At 49.2% G+C, this 22,395-nt stretch overlaps 2 protein-coding genes across 3 annotated transcripts in view; one reads left to right on the top strand and one right to left on the bottom strand.

The window, feature by feature from the left end:
• The first annotated feature begins 516 nt into the window (after positions 1–516).
• On the top strand, positions 517–21,168 carry FNDC5 (fibronectin type III domain containing 5). 2 transcript variants are annotated; one of them, XM_075047350.1, is made up of 6 exons: positions 517–905; positions 10,354–10,469; positions 10,774–10,972; positions 12,442–12,534; positions 15,996–16,129; positions 16,957–21,168. In XM_075047350.1, the coding sequence occupies exons 1-6, from the start codon at positions 827–829 to the stop codon at positions 16,996–16,998; spliced, it is 663 nt and encodes a 220-aa protein (XP_074903451.1). In that variant the 5' UTR covers positions 517–826; the 3' UTR covers positions 16,999–21,168. The 2 variants fall into 2 exon arrangements, with proteins under 2 accessions (XP_074903451.1, XP_074903452.1); XM_075047351.1 differs by lacking the exons at positions 15,996–16,129; positions 16,957–21,168 and adding an exon at positions 12,824–12,892.
• The window catches only part of S100PBP (S100P binding protein), a 28,215-nt gene continuing 12,378 nt past the window's right edge, over positions 6,559–22,395 (bottom strand). The window contains exon 6 of the mRNA XM_075047348.1: positions 6,559–6,756. Within this exon, the coding sequence (XP_074903449.1) occupies positions 6,687–6,756 (70 nt within the window). The 3' untranslated portion in view covers positions 6,559–6,686. The remainder of the gene's footprint in view (positions 6,757–22,395) is intronic.

Below are 22,395 nucleotides of genomic sequence, written 5' to 3'. Positions count from 1 at the left end.
GCGTCACAGGGTTTGGCGGCTGGTGGCTGAACTGGGGAAACGGCTTCTATTCCCTTCGACTAGTTACCATAAATCAGAGCTCTGCCGGCTTAATTAACCTGGAGGCACGGCTAATTCCAGAAGCTCATCTAATCCTCATTACCTCGGAATTTAGAGCCGGGCGTTTCGCAGGGGCTGCGTGAAACCCCGGCGGTAAAATATCCCCGCTGCTGTGCACGGGGGGGAGGTCTCGTCTCGGTGTAAGACCCCATCTCCTTTCCCCGGTAGCCCGGGGGACCCGGCGGGGAGCAAGCCCCCCGGGGGGGTGGGCTGTGCCGGGACCCCGGCGGGGGCGGGAAGGGAGAGATGGGGAAACTGAGGCAGGCAACGGCGCCGGGCTGAGCTTGGCGGGGATGGGGGGGGGGGGGGGGGAACCGAGCCGCCCCCGTCCCACCGCCCCCGGGGCCGGGGGAGGGACCGGAGCGGGGCTGCCCGGCGCTGCAGCGGGCGGAGCCGGGGCTCGGCGGGGCCGCGCCCGCCCCCGCCTCCCGGTCGAACCCAGCCGTACCGTACCGTATACCGTACCGTATACCGTATACCGTACCGTATACCGTAGCGAACCGAGCCTTACCGGGAGCTTACCGGGCTGTGCCGAACCCAACCGAACCTTATCGAAATCCAACCGCACCGGGCGGTACCGGGCGGCCCCGGACGGTACCGGGCCGCGGAGCTCTCCGCGGTGCTGAACGGAGCCGCCGCGCCCGCAGGACCCGCCACCGGCGGGGCCCTGCCCGGCCCGGCCCGGCCCGGAGCGGCTCGGCCCGGCTCGGCGCGGCGGCCGCGGGGGATGGAGCCCTTTCTCGGTTGTACCGGCGCCGCGCTCCTGCTCTGCTTCAGCTACGCCGGTCTGCGCCCGGTGGAGGCAGGTAAGGGCCGCCGGGGCCCGGGGAGAGGCTTGTCCGGGGTGGGGGAGAGGTTTCGGCGAGGTGGTGGTGGGGGGAGACCCCGGTGAGCACGGGTGGGTGAAGCGTGGGGGGGGGGGGGGGCTGCGTGGAGCGCGGGCAGGGCTGCGCCGAGGGGATGGAGTTTGGGGGTATCGGCGGCCGGGACTTTGTGGGTAATTGGGTTCAAGAAGAGACGGGTGATTTCGGACACGCAGCCCCCCCCCCCCCCCGGGGGGCACCGGTTTTGGGAAGCGTCGAGCTTTCGCCTCCACAGCCGTGTCCCAGCGTGGGTGCTTACAGCCGGTGGTCCCTGGTGGGACCCTCGTAGCGATGTGGCGTGAAAACAGGGGCTCGGGGAGGGCAAAGAGAGACCCTCGCCCAGCGCCTGCTCGTGTCACGGGGATGAACTAGAGCAGAGGAGGCAAAACCAGATCTGCTCTGCCGACGCCGTGGTGCGTTAGCCTTGGCAATCCCCCTCCCCAACTCCTGCTCGCCCCAGGCTCTCCGTGGCCCAGCCAGGCAGTGCTGGGAGCCCTGGGAGCTCCTGAGGAAGCACCAATGAGCCCAGAGGAAGGTCTCTCCTTGGGCACAGCGCATCCCGGCCACGTAAAACCAGGCCCCTTCGAGCTGAGCGGGTTCTCTGAAGCAGGGGATCTTTTGGGAAGGCGAAGGTCCCCATGAGCTGGCTCTAATTTTGGAGAGACCAGGACGTGCTCCTCTGCATCAGCTGGGCTGAACCTTCACCCGAGCACCCTGTGCGTGGATGCCACGTCTCAGCGGGTGCTGGTGGGTGCTCCACACGAGCCTTCGCCCCACCATGCAGCACCAGCCCAAGCCAGACGCCCTCCCCGGCTCTGTGTAGTCAGCCGGAGGGCTGTCTCCCTCGCTGGCTGCAAGATGTTGGTGGAACAGCTGCTTTGATTTGCAAAACGCTGATTGCCAGAATATCTTGCATTCCAGGAGGCTGGGGGTGACTATTAGGGATGCAGAGCTACCGGGGAGTGGAAATTCCTGTGCCCGAGCCAGCCCCGGGAGTTGCTGGAGTTACATTCACCCTCATCCTGCCTGCACCGGGGCTGCAGCAACCCCCCAAATGCCTTCGGCTCCGACACACGCGTCCTTGGCCAGACATCGGCACTCTGAAGTTGCCGTTTCACAACTGACAGACCCGGGGAGATTAATGAAACATTTCCAAACGGAGAGAGCAATGGGGAAAACACCGCGGCACAATGGAGGCGTCTGCAATTGTAACAGCCCTCCTGATTTTCTGTAAACTAGGCCACTTCCCCTGCTCTTCCTTATCCTTGAATCACCTCAGTCAGCAATTGAGAGTAAACATGGAGTTGTGTCCCTGCCCATAACCGCCTTCTGCTCCTGTCTTACAGGCAGCGTTTGTGTGCCGTAAGGTGTCCGTGCCACGTTATGAGCCGGGCAGCTCTGTAAACACGGATAGCCGCCCTGCCTCGCGACTACGGCGTGCGGTGGGGAGGCAGGAGACTCGGTTCTGGGCTCTGACGAAGCTGCGTGACCTTGGCGTTGTGCCACGCACCCCCCGCTGCCTCCTTTTTCTGTGGTCTCCTTTGCCAAAGGTTGTGATGTGCTCTCCCGGTGAGGCAGCGAACTTGTGCTGGCTCTGTTTTTCAGAGAGGGAAAAGAGGAACGAGGGTATGGAGTGCTTTTCCCAAGGTCACACAGAGGTAGCGGCAGCATCACCACCAGCTCTGTGTCCCCAGCTCTACCTGACGATGTGGCCATGAGGCCACCAAGGCGTGCAAGCCAAGAGTCACTGGAAAAGCCCGTGGAGAGGAAACTGTCCCCAGCAGGGTCACGCAGGGATGGAGGCTCAGCAGTCCCTCCCCTTTGGACCCAGAGCTCATGCATGTGGGTTTAAAACCATGACTGTTGTGAAAGTTAAAGCTGCTGTCCCCGGGAGAGGAATGGTGCAAATTCCCCCCTGCCGATGCAGCGGCGAGGGCTGGCGAGTGAGTGGCAGAGCATGGACCCTGCTCTGAAACAGGGGTTTGGCCAGTCAGGACCATTTTTTGGCAAGGTGATGCCAAGGTGAGCAAGAAGAGGGTGCAGGACCGGGAGGACAAGGTAGCTGCGAAATAACCTCCACGCTAACGCTCTGATAGCCCTCAGCATCCCACCAGTGCCGCGTGGGTGAAGCCTTCTGACTCATTCCTACTGCTGCCTGCTCGAGAGGGTCCCTGAGAAAACATTCGGGATGGTCGGCAACTCAGAAGTACAATTTAATTTTGCCGCAGCGCTTGCTCTGGAAGCAGGCTGGCCCATCCTGCCCAGCCTGCATGGTCCGAGCTGCCAGCAGCCCCCTCCTCGTTAGGCAGCGGTAATGAGGAGGGAGGTGAGCTGTGCCGGGCTCGGTGGCGCAGGGCTGCTGTTAAGGGCTGTAAGAGCAGCAGGGCGATGCTGCGCAATGATGATGAAAGACTCCAAAATAGGCCACGGCCCCTGCAACTTGCTAGGGCAAACAACGTCCCTGCCCATAGAGCAACTCAAGTCAGGTTTATTTCTGTGAGATGGAGGGGAATTGCAACACACTGCCCAGGCAGAGGTAAAAATTCACCCTTCAGCACAGCTCGGGGCCCCGTCCAGCTCTCAGCCTTCACAGGACCTGGACTGGCCTCCAATCCAAGTTGCTCCTTAACAGCTCCTTCACCTCTGCTGCCCAAAAAGGAACCAAACCCACCTGGCTGAATTCTGGTCGCTGCTCAGCTTTAAAGTGTGTTCTCATACCCTGAGCTACTCTGCAAACCAGGCTCTTCTTCCTCTGCTGAGGTGGGTCTCCATCTTCACCTCCTCCCCAGGCAGCCACACCAGCTGCAGGAGGAGATGAAGGTGAAGGTGACAGCCAGACCGCGGATGCCGTTTCCTGACCTGTATCTCGCCGGGAACGCTCACCTCCTCCTCCTCACCAGGGGAACTGCGCTCACCCATAGCCTGGTAGGAGCAAAACCAGAAGCGAGCAATAGGCTCGGCACGTGCGAGAAGGCAGCGATGGGTCTGGCAGCTATTTGGAGATGGCAAACCGACCCACTCCGAACCCTTCCCATCTCATGGAGGCCACGGAGATTCCTTGGCCAGCTGACGGATGGCATAAGCACTTTATTGATTTCTGCATTCAGTGCAGGAGAGATTTAATTGAAATATGGAGGTTTCTAACCTCAGTGTCAGCCTCTCAGCAGGGATGTTGCTGTGCAAAGCAGCCAAGGTTGTGCCATCCTCTTCCAAACACTCTCTCCTGCTGGGAACATACATGCAGAAAACAGAGAACCCTCCCAGAAAGGGATGCACTCGCACACATTAACCATGCACACCATGGAGGGATCCAAAAGCAGCCCTCATGGAGTGGTATCCATGCACTGGTACTGAATATGGCCTCATCCTTTTGGCATTTATTGTTAAATAAACCCCTCCTGGTTTATATAGTACCCAGAGGCCAAATGAAGGCCTGACTCAAGTATAATTCAGTTAAAAGCAGAAATGTATTGAGCAGCAAAGCATGCAAATCTTTATGTGTGCAGTAAAAACCAGAGTGTTGACAAAAATACAAGAACAGAGCTGGGTCAGCACCAGCCAGCAAACTCCTGGGAGAGCTCTGGGTACCGGCATCCAGCGGCTGTCCAGGAAACTCCAGGGCTTGCTCATCCTCTCTGCCTCTGACAAATTTCTCTCATTTCTCTAATGTAATATTAGAGAAATAGGTAATATTAGAGAAATAGAATATTTCTCTAATGTAATTTTAGAGAAATAGGTGTGGGCTGAGAAGAGCTAGAAAAGACCATGGTACCCAGTCCTCCCCGGACATTCGGGTCCTGGATAAAACATACCACAGCAACAACTCTGCTCTGGGTTAGCAGCGTTAAAACCCAAGTCATGGCGTTGGCGAGACCCGAGCGAATCCTGCCTGGTTTCAGGACTCAGAGAATCCGAGGTTTGGCAGCACAGGACATTCTCCAAAGTAGAAATACCCCTTCCTTCTGCCCTAAGGAATTCCCAATGGCAGGGTTGGACACAGCAAGCATCTCTGTGCTCCCTGAAAAGGCTCCATCCTCCCTGACAGCATTTCCACCTGCATGTTTGGGCACCCTCTCCCTGGGGAATCGGCAATAGGGCTGGGGGAAGGTAAGAGGGGGCTGGCCTGTTAATATCCCATTTGTACAGAGGAGTGGGCGGTCAGCAGGAAATAATTGCCTCTTTCCTAAACTGAAGAACCACCAGTTGGTCTTTGTGCTCTTTGAAATTGTCAGAGCTTAGCAAATAGCCCCGCTTCCCATGCGGCCGGGAGCGGGATGGCAGCAGTGGGCCCTGCTCCCTCCCACTCCCTGCAGGCTCCCTTCATTAAAACACTCGGGGAAGCTGAACAGAATGCCAGCCCTTCCTACATACCCCATAAAGCTGACAAGCAATTATATCCACTGAAGGGAGCCGTGCTGGGACAGCAAAGAAAGGCTTAGGAAGGCAGTGAAAGCAGGTCTTTTTGTACCCACGCTCGGAGCAGGCAGCAGTGCTTCGTGGAGAACATCACACGAGACCTTACAGGATGCTCCTTCCCCTTGCAGGTCATGTCCTTCCCTCTCCTGTGTCCTCAGGGAAGGTTGTGGTGTGCAGGAATAAAGAGCTACTGGGATTTAAGGCTGACATTTCACCGCTTCCCACAGGAAAGGGCACGCAGCTTGCAGGTGGATACCACCGAACAAGCCGCTTCAGAGCCTCGGCAGGCACTCTGCTCGCTGGACCATGTCCTAGGGGCTCTGAAGCAGCTGAGCCTTTCACAGCAGGAAAGGAGCTGCTTGTGGGAGAGGAGCTAACCGAATTGGAAAATGCTGTGACTACGGCATAGGCTTCACCATGTAGGAAACAACTGCATTTCACTTCAGCTACTTCCAAGTGGCTGGTGTTTCCAGGACAGTTGAATTCAGAAGGAGCAGATTTGGGGGGGGAGGCTGAGCCCCTTGTCTGGGTACATAAATCCAGGAATACACTCCAATTCCAAACCTATAGCCTGATCACAGGACTCGGCTGGCAGAGGTGACCTCCAAGGGTGTGATATTTCCACAGATTCTTCCTTTTACTCTAAGCAATGATTCCCCCAGCAGCTTGCATGGCTAAAGGCAGCAAGCTGGCTCTCACTCCCAGCCCCACCGTAAGAGCTCACGGCAGAAGGTGCAAATTGAGAGTGGCTTCGAAAGAGGGAGACACAACAGTAAGGAGAGGGACTGCAGCAGAGGAGCCAGGAGCTTTGAGCATCTCCCACTGATGTCTTTGTGGCCTAGGTACCTCTCTGATCTAGAGGTGCCAGGCCAGCCACGCTGGTGTCTTGGACAGCCCCTTTGCTCACCCCACCACCCCTGATCAGCAGCCCCACCTTCACAGGTGACAGCAGCAGTGGGATGGAGACAAACCTGAGCTCCTCTCTTTCTCCCTCCCCATCCCCTTCACACTACAGCTACAGTCGTGAAGTCAATATAAGGGGCAGGCAGGTGGTTTTGTCTTCCTTGTGCCAGCAGCTGCTGTGTCGACAATGAAAAGCCAGGGAGAAACCAGCCCAAAGCTGTAAAGTGTGGGGGGTTTTTTCCTCTCTCTCAAATAAAAGTCCATTAATAATCAGCAAAGCATTTAATGAGAGGCTAGAAGGAGTTCTCAGCATTAAGAGGGGATTAAGGGTAATCTTCATCGCTTATGCCTCCTTGCTGCTTGGAGGCGGTTCTGACCTGCTCTTGCCAAAAGGGCCAAAGGTGGCTAGAAGCGAGGTAGGGCTGGGACACAGCCCTGGGGAATGTAGGACTGCAACTCACCTGATGAGGGGTCCCTGCAGGAAGGAAACAAGACACAGGTTAAGCACGATCAGTTTTGAAGCAGCCATTCACGTTTAAAAATCATTATTTCATCTGAATTAATCAGGGCTTCCCCTTAAAGAGGGGGCTGCAATTTCTGCTGACATGAGAGCATCTTTTCATCCGAGCACACAGCTCTAATTCAAATTTGGCCAAACAGATCCTCTGCCAGTTTGCAATGTGTGATTTGCTCCTGCAGGCATCACAGCCTCTGTGCTGGGATGAAGCTAAACCGCTAAACCAGAAATCTTGTACTGTATGGGTCCCTTACAGACCAGACAGGGCGATGTGCTGTCCTCAGCGTCTCTGGAGTAAACATGCATGAGAAAGATTTGATGCACAGCATGTTCCCTGCTATCTCACCTGCAGCAGGAAAGGAATAGCCCCCAGGGCCATCCCCCTCTCGGTGCCCCCTCCCAGCACACCAGCAGCTTCCCTGGCTGTTACAGGCACAGAACCAAAGTTTCCAGGAGTTGCATAGGACTCTAGAAGGAACCAAATATTTGGATTTGGCACCTCAAGGCCCTGCTAGAGATGCTGACCCCCTACAGCCAGCTGGGGAACAGAAATTACATCTCCTCCACGTGACCTCAGCTAGGCTGGCACTACAAAGAGCCGCAACTGGCCCACGGAGCCAAAAGCGGTGTGGAGTATCTTGGAACAGTGATTAGATTTTTAGAAAGTCATGATCTCATCATGCATCTCCTGGGAGTGAGGAGAAAAGCATCCTCATGGATTAAAATTTTGGTTCCAAATTATTCACTCAGCTCTGGGAGCAGGAAACTAATTTTCCTGGCTTTGTATTTCTGTCAAACGCTGTGCTTAATTCTCTTTTCATATTGCTTTTATACTGGTTTGACACCATTGATTTACGTTTAGTTACTCCTAATCTGTGGTAGTGAAAGGAAAGGCATGCTCTGATCTGCTGTCCCATATTTCACTGTATTATCTGCTGACTTCAACTACCCCGTCTCTCTCCCAGGTATTACTATGAAGGGGGTTTTCTGGAGTGCTCTTGACTGTTCACACCACCTGATTTCTCCCCTGACTACATTCAGAGTCCTGTTCTGCAGGCTTCAAGCACTGAGTTGCAGCTTTGCCAAGTGCTTCCCTTCTGCCTCGCAGCCCTCCACCCTCTCTCACCAATTCCCAGAGAGGTTGTTTGCTCTTCTCCAGCTCTGCTAGGTCTTCCCAACTCCCCCACATTTTATGTCATCAGGAAACTTAGACGCTTTTAATGCTATGCCTCCCTCAAGGTCACAAATTTCAAAGGAGACTCGGGCATCAAGTGCGGTGTGCTGTACGTACCCTCTCCCCAGCCTAAAGCTTTTTTCCTGATACTCTGCTCTCTGTGTCTGTGAGGTTAATTCATCTCTTTTCAAAAGCCTCCTCAACCTAAGCTGGGTAAATCAGTGGTAGCTCCTAAAAAAAATTTAGCTCCTAAAAATATCCAGGAAAGACAATCATGCCGGGATTTAACTGTACAGCTGTACTTTGAGAAGGGCGAAGTGCCTGGCTGCAGCTGGAGACTGTTTTGTCTCCCATCTCTCAACTCCGTCATGTCCTCCGTATGTTCTAGCAAATTCATCAGGCATGACTCACAGACCTTCCCTGTACGCATTCCCATCTGCTGACTGCCCCTTCCTAAAATTAGACCCTACTCTTGTTGGCACACGGGTTCAGTCACGGGGGAAGGTGAGGAGCTGCAGACCCACGTCCCTTCCTTGTGTCACAGCAGGGAGCTGAGTCCAGAAGGGACTGGTGTTCAGGCTGAGGAGGACGATCCGTCTCGGCTTGTCCTTGGCCCTGCTGCTGCAGTGGAGAGTGAGGATGATAAATGTTTCTCTTCTCCAAGAGCTGGCTGGAGACCACTGCCTCATTTCATGAAAGCCAGCCCCTGAGAGACAAGAATGCTCTGGGTCTATACCGACTTGTCATTTACTCCAGTGAGGAAGGACATCTCACGCTATGAAATCCTGGAGACCATGACTGTTTGCTGCTCCTCTTTCTGAAGTCCCAAATTTGTGTGAACTTAGCCATGCACCTTTCAGCAACCTTTCTGCTCACTGAAGGACTCACTAGAATCAGTCTGGGTCCCAACGGCTTGTCCAGACATCTTATTCCTAAGGATCTCACTGGTGGGTGTGGGTCTCCCGACTGCTGGGAAGGGGAGATCTGAAGGCTGGACTCTGGGTGTTATTTGGGGAGAAGAGAAAGGAATAAGGTCATCACTCTGCTAAGTGTAGAACAGCACTGACATTCAGCTGGGGAATTTTGTGTTCCCGTTATTTCCTCTGTTCCTGGGGAAACATTCACCAGGAGTGAAGTCAGTTGTTAGGAGACACTGACACTACAGCTAGAATATTTTCGGTCACATTCAAGCGGCTGGGACTGACTATAAATCCAACAAGTGTTACTGGAGACGTGCACACATGCATCCTTCTTTTACTGTCGACCTCAGCCCCGGCCCCAGAAGGGCAGTGTTGTGCAACGGTTACAGAGCAATAAAAGTATTATTCTTTGACGAGAGTCAGAAAAAATGACTCCTCACACCCTACTGACCTCCTGGGTGTAGTCGGAGTCCTAGCAGTCTCATTAGCCTTTACTGCCTTTGGGTTCAGGGCACAAACTGTGTGAGATTGTGAATTAAATTTGACCAGAGGGAACAGGAGTCCAACCTGCTGCACAGAGCACTGGAAGGACTGTGCCAAGGCTACAAGGTAAAACCTTCCCCTTGAGATGCCAATAAGGGCTTTGCACTATGCAGCTCCCTTGGGAAGAGGCTCCTGGTGAGGGTGTGCAGGAGGCCAGCAGCTCAGCTGGCACATCAGAGCCCAGGTCACTTTGGCAAGGCTGGCAGCTACGCAGATCCACCCTGCAGTTGGAAACTCCCGTGTGCTCTGGAGTTGGAAACAAACACTAAACATGGACCCTCGGGCTACTGCTTTCACGCCTTGCCCTTTTCACATTACAATGGTCCATCAGTGCTGTTACAGCATGTTCTGTCCTGTTAGCTGTAAGCGTATGGTTGCTGGATGTCCTCCGACCATCTGAGAGACAGCCCATCAGCCACAAAATGTGTATAAAAAATTTTCTGTCAAACTAACAGGGAAAAGCAAAAGAAACACTCATTTACTGCTCCTAAATTTCAAACCTCCAGAGTGCTCATCAAAGAATTCAGTTTTCATACTTCCAAGGCAGATTTTGCATTTCCTCCCAGCTGTCACTGTCAGACCGTAATAGGAAACAAAAGAGAAAATGTGGTGTGTGGCTGGGAAAGATGAGATGAATGAGCTATTCGGTGGTCTGCTGTGTTGTCAAAAGAAACTCTTTCCAAGGGTCTGTTATTTCGCACATGTCTAATGCAACTCATATGCTCAGCAAAGACCTCCTAGAACCTCACTGGTAATTAAGACATAGAGTACCTGTAATTTCCAGGTCCCGAACCCAGAACCATACACAGGCAGGACCCTGAGCAAGGTCCTTTCCCACTCCCTTCCTTGCCCTTGCTCTGTTTCCTGCCTGCAGCTGTGACTTTGCCTCCGTAAAGGCTCTGCTCTCCCTCCTTGCAGACAGCCCGTCGGCTCCAGTAAATGTCACAGTCAAACACCTGAAAGCCAACTCAGCTGTTGTGACTTGGGATGTTCTGGAAGATGAAGTTGTCATTGGATTTGCAATTTCCCAGCAGGTATGGTGCCTACAGTTACCCAGTTTCGGTCACACTCATCTTCACCCCAGGTCCCCTCAGTTTCCAAATTCTCTTGCTGCAGTTTAAGCCCATTCCTTCTCGTCCTGTCCCTTGTGGTCTGGGAGGGGACTTGGCTTCCCATCCTCTTTGCAGCAGCGCTTCATTTATTGGTAGCTGCAGAGAGGAAAGGGTCCGACGGTCTCCACGTCCGTGGTGGACAGGGCAGGAAGCAGTGGTCTTAGATGACAGCAGTGCACACGGGAGGCCTCTCCACCACTCTGTGCTCTCCTCTCTCGGCTTCCAGAAGAAGGACGTGCGGATGCTGCGCTTCATCCAGGAGGTGAACACCACCACCCGCTCCTGTGCCCTCTGGGACCTAGAGGAGGACACTGAGTACATTGTGCATGTCCAGTCCATCAGCATCCAAGGCCAGAGCCCTGCCAGTGAGCCAGTCCTCTTCAAGACCCCCAGGGAAGCTGAGAAACTAGCCTCTAAAAATAAAGGCAAGTGTGGGTGAGTTCCTATGTGGCCCCTGGGACACCCAGGCAGCGTAGGGCTCTGCAGAGAGGAAAGCAGTATCCTGTGCAATGAGAACAGCTGGGTTAAACACACGCAGGACTGAGTGCCCTCTCACAGCCCCATGTGGACAAGCGGGATGCCCTGAGTATACCCAGCAGACAAGGCTGACGGGTGCACAAAGCGATAGGGAGATGGTGCCAAAGGTTGGCTGTTCATTTCTCCCGTTTCAGATGAGGTTTAACTGGCAAAATGAGGAGAAGGTTTCCAGACTGGGAGCTGTGCGTCCAGCATCCTTGCAAGTGGAGAATGCCAGGGGAAATTCCTGAGCAGCCTGTGAATTCATGTGGAACTAGACCCTTGGATGGCACTGGGCACACCACCACTGTGCTCACAGGGCACTTGGGGAGATTTGCTGAGCCTCCTGTGCTTGGATTCCAGGACAGCAGGGGAAAAAAGTACCCAGAGACTCCCACTTTTCTTACATTTCCAATATTTCTGCCAAATCACAGAAAGTTGAGGTTGGAAGGCACCTCTTGAGATCACCTACTCCAAACCTCTGCTCAAGCAGGGTCAACTAGAGCAGGCTTTCCAGGATCATGTCCATTTGGGTTTTGAATATCTCCATGGAGGAAATCAGGCACTTCCTCGTTGGCAGCTCCTTCACTTGTTCCTCTAAAGCCAAAGCAGATAGTTGAAGATTTTCTGTTAGCAAGAATCTCTGCTACAAAAAGGGCTAGGGAGTACAGGGGTCTGGGATCTAAAGGGTTACTGCCTGCCTACTGAGGACCCAGCCTGTTGCAGGGCTTTTGGCCATGGTTCCTAGGATGGTGTGAGTTCTTGACTCTTTCTGCTAAAATGATTTGGTGTCTGTAAATACTGAATTGCTGTTCATCTGAAAACACTAAGAGGAGCACTGCTTCCCTCCCTGGAGGCCTGAACCGTAATCTTCTTAGAGCTTTGAAGCCGAGGAGGCGCATTACGCCCTGCAAAAAGGCTCTACTCATTTCTGAATCCCATGGCTCCACTGAAAAATATCATGCCCGGCTCCACACTCCTGAGCTGGGAGAGGAACTACTGAAGCATGCAAGGCTTTGTGACAGGCACAGACGGCACTAACAGCAGAGACAGAGCAGAGTGAGCCGCCACGGGGCCAGATAACATGTGGACTTACCCCATGGCAGCTCCTCTGGGGTAATTGTTGATCCCGTCTCACTGCTCCTCCCTCGACCCATCTCCTGCAGGTTGTCAGGGGCAGTTGCTGCAGAGCAACTGATGCTCTGCAAGTTCAAAGCACAGCTCGTGCTGCTGGCATTACTGACGGGCAAGGACTCTCTCCCTGCTAGCTTTGACCCTGACACACTGATGATTTGAGTCAAGGGCACTGTTAAACCAGTGTCTAGCACAGCCTGAGCCATGCCGTTAGGTTTCATGATCTCTCTTTCCCCTTGTGCAGATGAGGTGACAATGAAGGAGATGGCGAAGAAAAACCAACAGCTGCGAGCAGGGGAAATTCTCATCATTGTTGTCGTGTTGTTTATGTGGGCAGGTCAGTTCAATCTTTCTGTCAAAAGCATGTAATATCCCTAGAGCCTGCTGGATTGCTTGGTTTGCATGTGTCATCATGTAAGACCTGAAAAGAAACCCTTTCTCCCATAAAGAGTACTGCATATTCAGCTGTGAGGGCACTTCTGTTCCCTCTGCAGCATCACAAGTTGGGCAGTGCCAAAAGCAGGTGAATCAGTGGTCTGATCTGGTCCAGCAGGAAGCAGGTGATGGACTTGATGAACCAATTGCCTAATTCCCCATGGCTAATCCTGTAATCTCAATTCTTCCAGAATGCACTGATGATAATGCCCTCAGCCATCCAACAGGATACCTCAAGCCCTTCAAATGATACAGATCACTGTAATTATCTGGCTATTATATGACTCCAACTCTCATGCAAAACAAATTTAAGAGTCTCGCTCTCAACACACACTATTATATATACACTAAAACCCACTTCAAAATCAATTAAAATAATGGAAGCACTGAAAGAACAAATGGCCCCAAACATCAAAACACCAATAAAACCAGACCCTCTCAACATTCCCTATTAAAATAATAGGAAGAGGATGGACATCAGCAGAAACATATTAACCAAAAGGAAGGAAAAGTCTACATGAGCTTGGGATGGTGAGGGGAGGAAGGACTAGCATTAGCTGAAAGCTGCTATCCCGAAGGGTGCTTTGGAGCCACGCTTTTGGCAGTCTTTTGAAATTCCACCCTAGTCCTCCTTAAACTTTGCAGCCATTAATCCTTTTAATCCAAGCAGAGCCTCTGTTACAAGACGGCTACTGTAGTATATGATTTTGTAAGCAAAACCACATGTCCAGCTGTAGTTGGGAGCACCCAGTGCTGTGGAAGGTGCAGTAAAACCATCCTAAGGCCACTTTGCTATGGGATGCGATAGGCATAGCTAGGCATATACGTTAACACAGCCTCTAACAGAGCATCAGATAAATGTGCTCCTTCAAGATGAAGATCCCTTACTATGACTTTCTGTAATGTGTACAAATATATAAATTAAATTTCCAAAGAGAACCAAGAGTTTTCCGACATGAGTTTGGGACCACATTTCAATAGAGCTTACAGGAAATTGTACCTAGGACAGATCTCACTCATATGTTTTAAGCTAGCAAATGGGGAGAGAAAAAAGCCTCTGACTCCTGCTCCATCAGCTTAGCATGTCTGAAGTGGCTGTAACCAGCCCTTCAGCTTGTTCAGTTTTGAAATTACATGCATGAGTTAATGGGAAATAAAGTTTGCACATGTTTGTTTTCTATTTAGAGCCCCAGCCTCCCCTGGCTGCCAGTCAGCTGCTGCTCCTGCTGCAACGTAAAACATTAATGAAACAACATTTGCTCCCTGCGAGTCACAGAGCACATTGCCCAAGGGGGGAATGGTTCAGGTGACCCAAGGAAATTGGCAGGAAGGGAAATTAGCACTATGGTAAATCTATGATCCATAAAAGACAACCTTTGCCACTCAGTATTTAGTCCTCTTGTCCCAGTCAAACCACTTTTCCACACACAGAGCACGTAAACAGTCACACGCAGAATTTTCCCAGGTCAGAAGAGAAACTCACCACAACAGTACTGAGCAGCTGATGACTTGACAACTTGTAGTTTCAGTGGTGAGCATAACGTTATGTCCTCTAAAGGTGCTGGTCTGTCACCTCTACTGCTGTAAACTGTAACAATCCTGAATTGATAGGGGTTGCATCAGTCTACTCCAACAGAAGATTTGGCCCATTTATACTAGATTCTGCCAAGAGGAGATACCTCCAGGGAAAGATGTGAATAGGAAACCAGTCAATGATCTGAGATCCATCACAAAAGAGGAGGATGGAGGCATTAACTGTGTCCTGTACAGTTTTGCAAGGTTTCTTACAAGTGAGTCCAGGTGACAAAGAATCAGATCCGTGTATAGTATTTTTTTTTGTCCTGGAAAGTCCTGAGTTTACCATGCATTATTTGCATTTCCAAAGACTGGACAGCAATTATTGCTAAAGATGATAACCAAATGAAAACCTAAACTAAATCAAAATGTTTCCAAAACCTCTAGTCCATGATCTTTTCAGCATTTATGTCAAGTTTTAGTTGTGCACATTCAAATTTAAATGCCCTGCCAGTAAAAACAATCATGAATAGTTAAATGAAACAACTGAACAACTGATTCATCTCCAACTGTAGTATAATATAAAACTCAGATCAGCATCGGAACAAAGAATTCGCTAATACCACAATTTCCCTTCTAGACAGATGACTTACATTTAAAAACGAAAGTGGATGGGGGGAAAATCTCTCTACATCTAGTGGGTTTTTTACAAACTTTCACTATACAAAAACCTCTTTCCAGCTCTTAACCTGGCCTGGCCATAACCTGAATGTATGACGACGTTTTAGCAAATGCGAACTGGAACCTGTCTGTGCCCAGGGCTCTGAACCGAGACGAGACCCAAGCTCTTGCGCTGTCTGTCTTTCCGGTATTGTTCATAGCACTTTGCTTCTTTGTGCCTCAGTTTTACCATCAGAAATGACAGACGGTGTGACTGTGGCAGATGTTAACCTATCCTCCTAGGATCAGCCATTTGTTCACATACGCAAGAAAGAATTTGGACCACTGTGTTTATCAGTAACACCTGGGGGCAGCTGCCATAACAACACCTCACTTTATAAAGCAGTTTGTGATGATCTGGTGAAAGCTTTACATATGTTTTGCTATTAGGGGACCTGGAATATTTTTCAGTAAGGGAGAAGCAGCATCTGCCTGGGTCTACTTAACCTCCATGTTTGGAATCTGCAGGCAGAGAAGTTATTTGGTCAAAATGTCACATAAAAGCTTCCAAGACAGACATTTGCAGTCTTCTTACGCGTCATGGCTGCCTGCTTTTCGCTTCATGTGCCTGCGTGTGTGGGAGGAAATTTCCACCAGCAGCTTTTGCTGCCGTCACTGTTGCATATTTGCAGATGTTGTCCTGCTGCTCAAAAGGCCCTGGCTTGTATCACATGCAGGCAGGTATGGTACCTGCCTCTCATCTGCCAGCTCCAGCTCCTTCTCTTCACCCCAGAGGAGAAAGATCAGAGGACATATTTTCACTAACCAGAAATTCCAGGAGCTCCTGGGTTTGCAAAGCAAAGATCCCATTTAACCACACGGTTTGTGTTGATTGCTATCCAAATGTAGGGCTTAAAACACTTGTCCCATTTAATGACAGGGAAGTTGGAATATAATTAATCTTCTGTCCTTCTGTCTAACTAGTTTAGCATGGAATTAGGCATTGAGAAGGAAACAGCCAGACGGCTGACTAGCTGTGTTAGAAAATGATCCTTAGGAGCAATTGTGAATGCTGCTGAGATCTCTACCAGAAAGCACAAAGCTGGCTGGCAAGCAAGGGATCTCTGATCTCTGCAGGCTCCAGGGGCTGAGCTCATTTGTGTGATCACTAATGCTTTTTCCTGTTAGGGGTGATCGCCCTGTTTTGCAGACAGTACGATATCATCAAAGATAATGAGCCAAATAACAGCAAGGAGAAAGTCAAGAGCGCCTCGGAGAACAGCACTCCCGAACACCAGAGCGGAGGGCTCCTCCGCAGCAAGGTGAGATGCTGCTGGCACGCAGTGGGGGACAGGGCAGACAATCAACTTCCAGCTGGGCCTCAGCTAAATTATCCAAAAAGCAGCCTCTGTTAAACATCCTCAGTCCAGCCTCCTCCCTCCAGCTGGGATGCAGAAGGAAACACCCCTTCACATCCACCCATGCCAGTACCATGGCTTCGTTAGTGGTCCGAGCCTCCTAGACACATCAGGACACCAGCACTTTGCTCCTACCTCCAGATTATCTTACATGTCTATCAGTAAAACAGATTTCAATCCATTATTTCTGAAATATCTGAACATTTCTGGAAGAAGAATGCACTGAGCAATGCTGCAGTCCCTGAGCTGCTTGGGTCCTTACCCCCACAGCAGCCCTTAGGTGGCATGTGGTAAAGGGGATATTGCTCTTGCAATTAACTGAAGAGCTGATCAACAGGAGCATGGCTGGCAATACACATGATGTTAAGGTATGCCATATCCATAATGTAAGCAGACTCAGGACTATAATTTATACCAACTTATTTCAATTAATTTAACTTTCTTATGTTTCTATTCACAACTTGCACTCTGGCACACCCCCACCACTTCATATTTACTTATTATTTGAAATAGTCCACTAATTCATGCTCATTCAGAAACAGACAGTGATGAACCATGCAACCCTAAAACCTCAACTCTGGCCCTTTTTCATTATCCTGAGGGGATGGGAACAAGAACTTTCAGAAAAACAAAAACTGACCAGCACACTGCACTCATCTCTGATGTGTTTTTTTTTTCTCCCTAGCAATTCCTATACATCCTTTCTCCCTTTGTCTCCTCTTCTCTTCTAGTTTCCAAAAAACAAGCCCTCAGTGAATATCATTGAAGCGTGACAGCCTGCCATCTGATAGATGGACTCCATTCCTCACTCTCACTTTCTGCCTCTGAGCCTTGATGACTAGGGAGGTGAAATATTGTTGGAGCAATCTGGAAAGAGACCTAGTGATTGTCACTTGCTGGCACACACCTCCTTGTCTGCGTTCTGCAAAACATCTGGCCAGAAAGAAAAATCCTGAAAAAAAACCCTGAAACCCAAACAAACAATTACAATGGAAAAGCATCAGTGAGACTGCTGCTGGTGATCCTGTACTGGACTCATGAATCACCTGGGCTGGAGCAACTTCTCACGCACTCCTCTCCACCCTCACACTCTGTCTTCTGGAACAATTTTCCTGTCTCCGGAAACGTACAAGGGTTTGTTGTATCTTTATTTTGTCTCACTGTCACTACATCTTGACAGTATTAAGGTGAGCTCAGGCATCAGTCACTGTCACTCGTCTCCAAGCAAGAAAGGAGGAAAGCTCACGGCAGACATGACTAGCAACCAGATTTTGGCTGCTGTGTGCTCTCGGCTTGCTTTGTTCCATTGATGTGTGTTGTGTAACACGACCTGCAGGTGGGTTTTTAAAACAAAAAAAACTTAAAAAAGGCATACCCTAGTTTCCATTCCCACTGTGAGAACTTCCCTGGTTGTTCTCCAGTTAGGCTGCAGCACATGTCTCCACCGTTGCTGTCTCTCCTATCTCACACTACACTGGTGCTCTTCATCTCAGATAATCGGGGCATGCCGAACACTGAGGCACAGACCAACATGAGGGGACACCAGAAGCCGTTATTTAGCTTCCAGGATAATTTCAACCATTTCCTCACAGTATTTTCAGCTGGGCCTGAGTCCACCACCAGTGTGATAAAAGGTCCATAAAAATGTAGCCAGTCAGCAAAAAAAGAAAAAAAGAAAAAAAAAAAACAAACTCATGATACCGGTTGCTATGCAAGGTCTTCCAGTGGCAATAGCTATTTATTGCAAAACGCTCTTGCCTAAGGGACCTTTTTCTGAGGGCTTAAGTTCTTAAATTGCTTCTTTTAGTAGGGGTCCTGTGGGAAGGTCTGGTTCTCCTTACACGTCCTGTCTGCACTATTTTTGTGACGTTGTAATGCCAGGTATCTCCTGGAGGCAGTCCTCCACAAAAAGGATGACAATGAATGGGAAAGGGGCTGGGGTTCTCCTCTCTCTTAAGTGCTTGATGTTTGTAAGCTGACAGGATCCCTGGGATTGCTGGTGCTCTGGAAGCTGGTAGATGCAAATCCATCACATGGAAAAGATTTACTCTTTGTAGTGTGCCATGGGGTATCTGTATTTATTTAATTACTCCACAAGACCACTCCATATGCACTAGGGGATGAGACAAGATCCTACTTGTTCCATCAAATACCAAGACAGGTTGGCCTGAGTAGGGTTTGAATCTCATTACAACAAAGCTGCACTCAGATGAGCCTGGTTCAAAAGTCCCTGCAAAGAAACAGGCTGGCAGTAACAAAGTTCAGCCACCTCTCCTCTTCCACTGTCACCAGCCTTTCCAAAACAGTTGATTTGAGAGAAAGGCACTAGGAAGTCTGCTTGCAGATGTGTTGGTGAAGAAGCAAAGGCTTCCCTTGTGCTGGTTTCAGAAGACAGGCCAACCTCAAAGGTCTCTTCAGTGGATCCTTTGCCAGAACATACTCCTCCATCACCAAGAGAGAGAGGTCAACACCTCTGATACAGATAGAGCAATAAACATTTTATAATATACAATAAAAGATTAAAGGCATCTCTTGTGTCCTTGTAACATCTGAATTTAGTAATATTTCATCTTCGCCTGTTTCAAGTAGAATACACAAAATAGCACAGGGGGACTTCCTCTGTATTTCCCAGGGACTACAGCATAACATGTTTTCCCAATGTCTGGGTATAGAAAACCAGAGAGGTTCACCAGAGTTCACTCTGGCTGCAGGATGAGGAGAAAAAAAACTTGCAACACAAATAGCACTACAGCCATACCTAGCAAGATTCCTCAGACATGTCTGTTATCTCCTAAGAAAGAAATGTCATTTGGAATCCATACCCCTATAAAGGGAGATTTAGGACAGATGGTACAGCATGTGCAAATGATAAGGGAGATGCTCTCTCATAATCCTAGAGCAGACAGCCAAGCAAGCAGCCCTCAGAAGCCTGCTAGTGAGGAAATTCAGCCTGGTGATTTGGCAGGTTTGGGGTGGGGGGATGTGTGTGTCTGTTTTTAAAGACAGTTGTCCCTCTGGGAATTCAGACCATATCCCCTTCTTTACAGTAACTGTTGTTGTTCCCTAGTGACAGGTTTAAACTATTTCTTTCCTAACAGAGACATGCTCACTCCTTGTTTGGTAGAAAAGAATTAAAATATAAAGCGTCAGTGTTCAGGCAGAGTTAAGTATTTGCACCATAATGGGGCAGGAGGTAAAAAGGGTTATCATTATGTTCCATTACTGCAGGCTTTAAAAGTAAGGTAATAATGCTAATAGTGAGAAGAAACAAATGTAGTCTGGCAGCAACTCAAGTCATCAGAGAGGGACTCCAAGCTATCCAGTTCCAGTGATTCTCTTAAACGAAATGTTTTCAGCAACTCTGAAGTGATGTAATAAGTCCACACTTTAGGAAAAGGTGTTTGCCATCATAAGAGAAGAAAGTTACTTAAGATCCTACTTTTCTGAGGGTCATAAACATGAAAGCTTTAACTGCTGTTTCAGTATCCACTTCCACTGTAACCCATGAGAGCCAGACACAATTAAGGCTCTGGGCCTGTATGACTTCAAGCCTAAGTCCATCTTTAGAAGAGATACCTCATTCTCATCAACAGTTGCCAAAAGATACTCCTGAGGTGTTTTACAGTCAATAAAGGGAAGATATCGAGAAAAAAAAACAAATCAAGACAGCGCTGAGGAAAGTCATGTTGGACCACAGAAGAATGCACCCTTAAAGGCCACCCACATTTCCCGCATGTTTTTGCCTGGCTGCTGATTTTGACTGGTTGCTGGAAGCAGGAGCTAAGAAAGAGAGGTTTCAATAAATACTAAAAAGCAGCAAGTGGGAGTGGGCTGCCATGACAGGGATCCCAGAGAGCCCTGCAAGAACCGATTCCCTGTTGATCTCAACAGCAAAGGAAAGCAGCCCTCCAGGCGGCTCTGCCAATGCCATGCAGCCCTGCGTACTATCCTGTTGATTTCCGAGAATCAACTAAGCAAAGACTATGGGCACAATAAAGAGCAAGAAGCTGAAAACAGAACCCTTTGCCAATATACGCAGTGCGTGTTTGAAGTTAAGCACCACTTGCCTTCATCCTTTCAAGCACTGTAATATTATGCCTACAAGTACAATTTAGCCAACATATTCCTCCCCCACGAGTTTAGTAAAATGGAGCCGCAGGAGGCGGTGTGGAGCAAACAATCCTGCACAGCATGTCCTTCCAATTCACAACACACAGCACCATACACTTCTCACCACCTCCCTCTGTACAACAAGCAGCAGCACAAGCTCTGTTCTCTGTCTCCTCAGAGGAAAATGAGAACATTAGGCATTTTATTCCCTGACAGTTCAATAGCATCAGAGGAGGAAACACCTACACGACAGAAAGTGTTAGTATAATCTCAGCTGGTAATGACTTTCTGGAGGAGATGTAAATGGAGAGGAACAGACTGCTAATGCCAGTATTTGCCAAAGACATTAAAGGTTACATCACTCAAAAGTGTATGACACAGCTGCACATCCATTTTGCTGACAAAAATATGGCAATTCATTGACTGAGTAGTCAGACTTCACTTCCCAAGGAGAGAGTTGAAGATTATACCATATGTTATACCAAATGTAATTTCCTCAGATTTGCAGAAAAGCTTCCTAATGACATGTAATGAGCTATTACTGGCTAGTCTGGAAGCAAAAGCCTAGCTGACCAAATTCAATCAGCTTTCTAGCATTTGTTAAAAAACTGTATGATCAACATGCTTGTTATGCTAAAATATCTTCTGTTTCCTCTACAAATCTGGTGTCTATTAAATTGTCTGATGATCTTATAGATTAAAATTATTATGTTCCTACTCGTTAGTGCTTTAGCCCACACATCTCGAGGAAAGCGAGCTGGATTCTCTCTCAGCTCATGCATCAGCATCAATTTTGTTAACTAAGTTCCAAATGAAGAATCTTTATTATTAGCGACAGAGCCAGGAAAGACACAGCTTGAATTTTAGATCCCAGATGGAGTCAGCAAAGTTGGCAGCCAGAAAAGCCATCTTTTTGCTCGCAATCTGAACACATTGGACACGGAGTCACTGAGTGGCAATAATGACATAGCCCCACGATGCCATTTGACACTTTACAGCACATCGCTGTCCTTTTTAGCTGACAAAACCCCCCACACTTAGTGCCACCAACTGCTAAATATAACCTATTTATACCATCCAGACCTGTTTTGCAGAGGATGCAACCAGCATGGTACTAGACATCCTCTCAAACCAAAGGGGGAATATTATCAGCTTCCACTATTTCACATTTCAGGATGTAACTTCTTCCTCTTGTTTAGAATTACCTTACAGCACAAAAGTAGGGAAGAGTTGGTTAGCTTTTGAGAGGACAGCAGAAAAAGCCACACAGTGGTTTAATTTCAGTCTTATTGTTTTCTAGCTGCTGTTGTTAGACTGCAATACATTGATGAATGTTATTAAATTTTTAATTGTAAGACATTTCATCACAGAGCTCACGCAGGGCTTGCACAAAACAGTCTCGTCCAGTTATATCTGATGTTGCTGGATTCTACTATAGCAAAAATCATAAACAGAGCCCTTGGCTACACTCTAGCAGCAAACACGCAGTATGTCCTTCCATGAAGGCTTAATACACAATCCCTCCCTCCCCTTGCAGTATCTCTACCGTTCAGCATATATGAATCACGGTTGCAATGTCAAAGAATAAAATCTTCAACAATAAGGCTGCCCAGAAGCCTAAAGCCTTTTACAAAGTGCAGAGCTGCTCCATGGCAGTGTTCATTCATGTGAGAGATTTAGATTCACAAAGACCACAAAACACACGTTCAGGAAGAGGCACCCGCTTCTGCCTGAGGTCCTCCAGCACAGGGAAGCTGGTCTTAGACACAGCACACGTACAGACACCATCACCTTGCTGTCATGGTAAGGTGCTGCCTGTTCAGAATAATTTCATTTTCTCAGCATGGCTGAACTGGCAACAGAATGCCTGTTTTAAGAGAAGGCTAATATAAATAACATCCTGACTGCTATGCATCATTTAATAATAATCTCATAAAGAGATATAAAACAAATCAAGACAGCTAGCATGGAAATCTCTGAACACATAAAAGGCAACACCTCAGCATGCACAGCAAAGGGAGCAGATTGCCTGTGGTCTTCCTACTGCTGTGTTCCTGCTC

The sequence above is a fragment of the Buteo buteo genome, chromosome 16 (genome assembly GCF_964188355.1).
Source record: "Buteo buteo chromosome 16, bButBut1.hap1.1, whole genome shotgun sequence".
NCBI classification, from domain to species: domain Eukaryota; kingdom Metazoa; phylum Chordata; class Aves; order Accipitriformes; family Accipitridae; genus Buteo; species Buteo buteo.
Note: the sequence above shows the minus strand (reverse complement) of the source record. Positions and strands in the feature narration are given on the sequence as shown.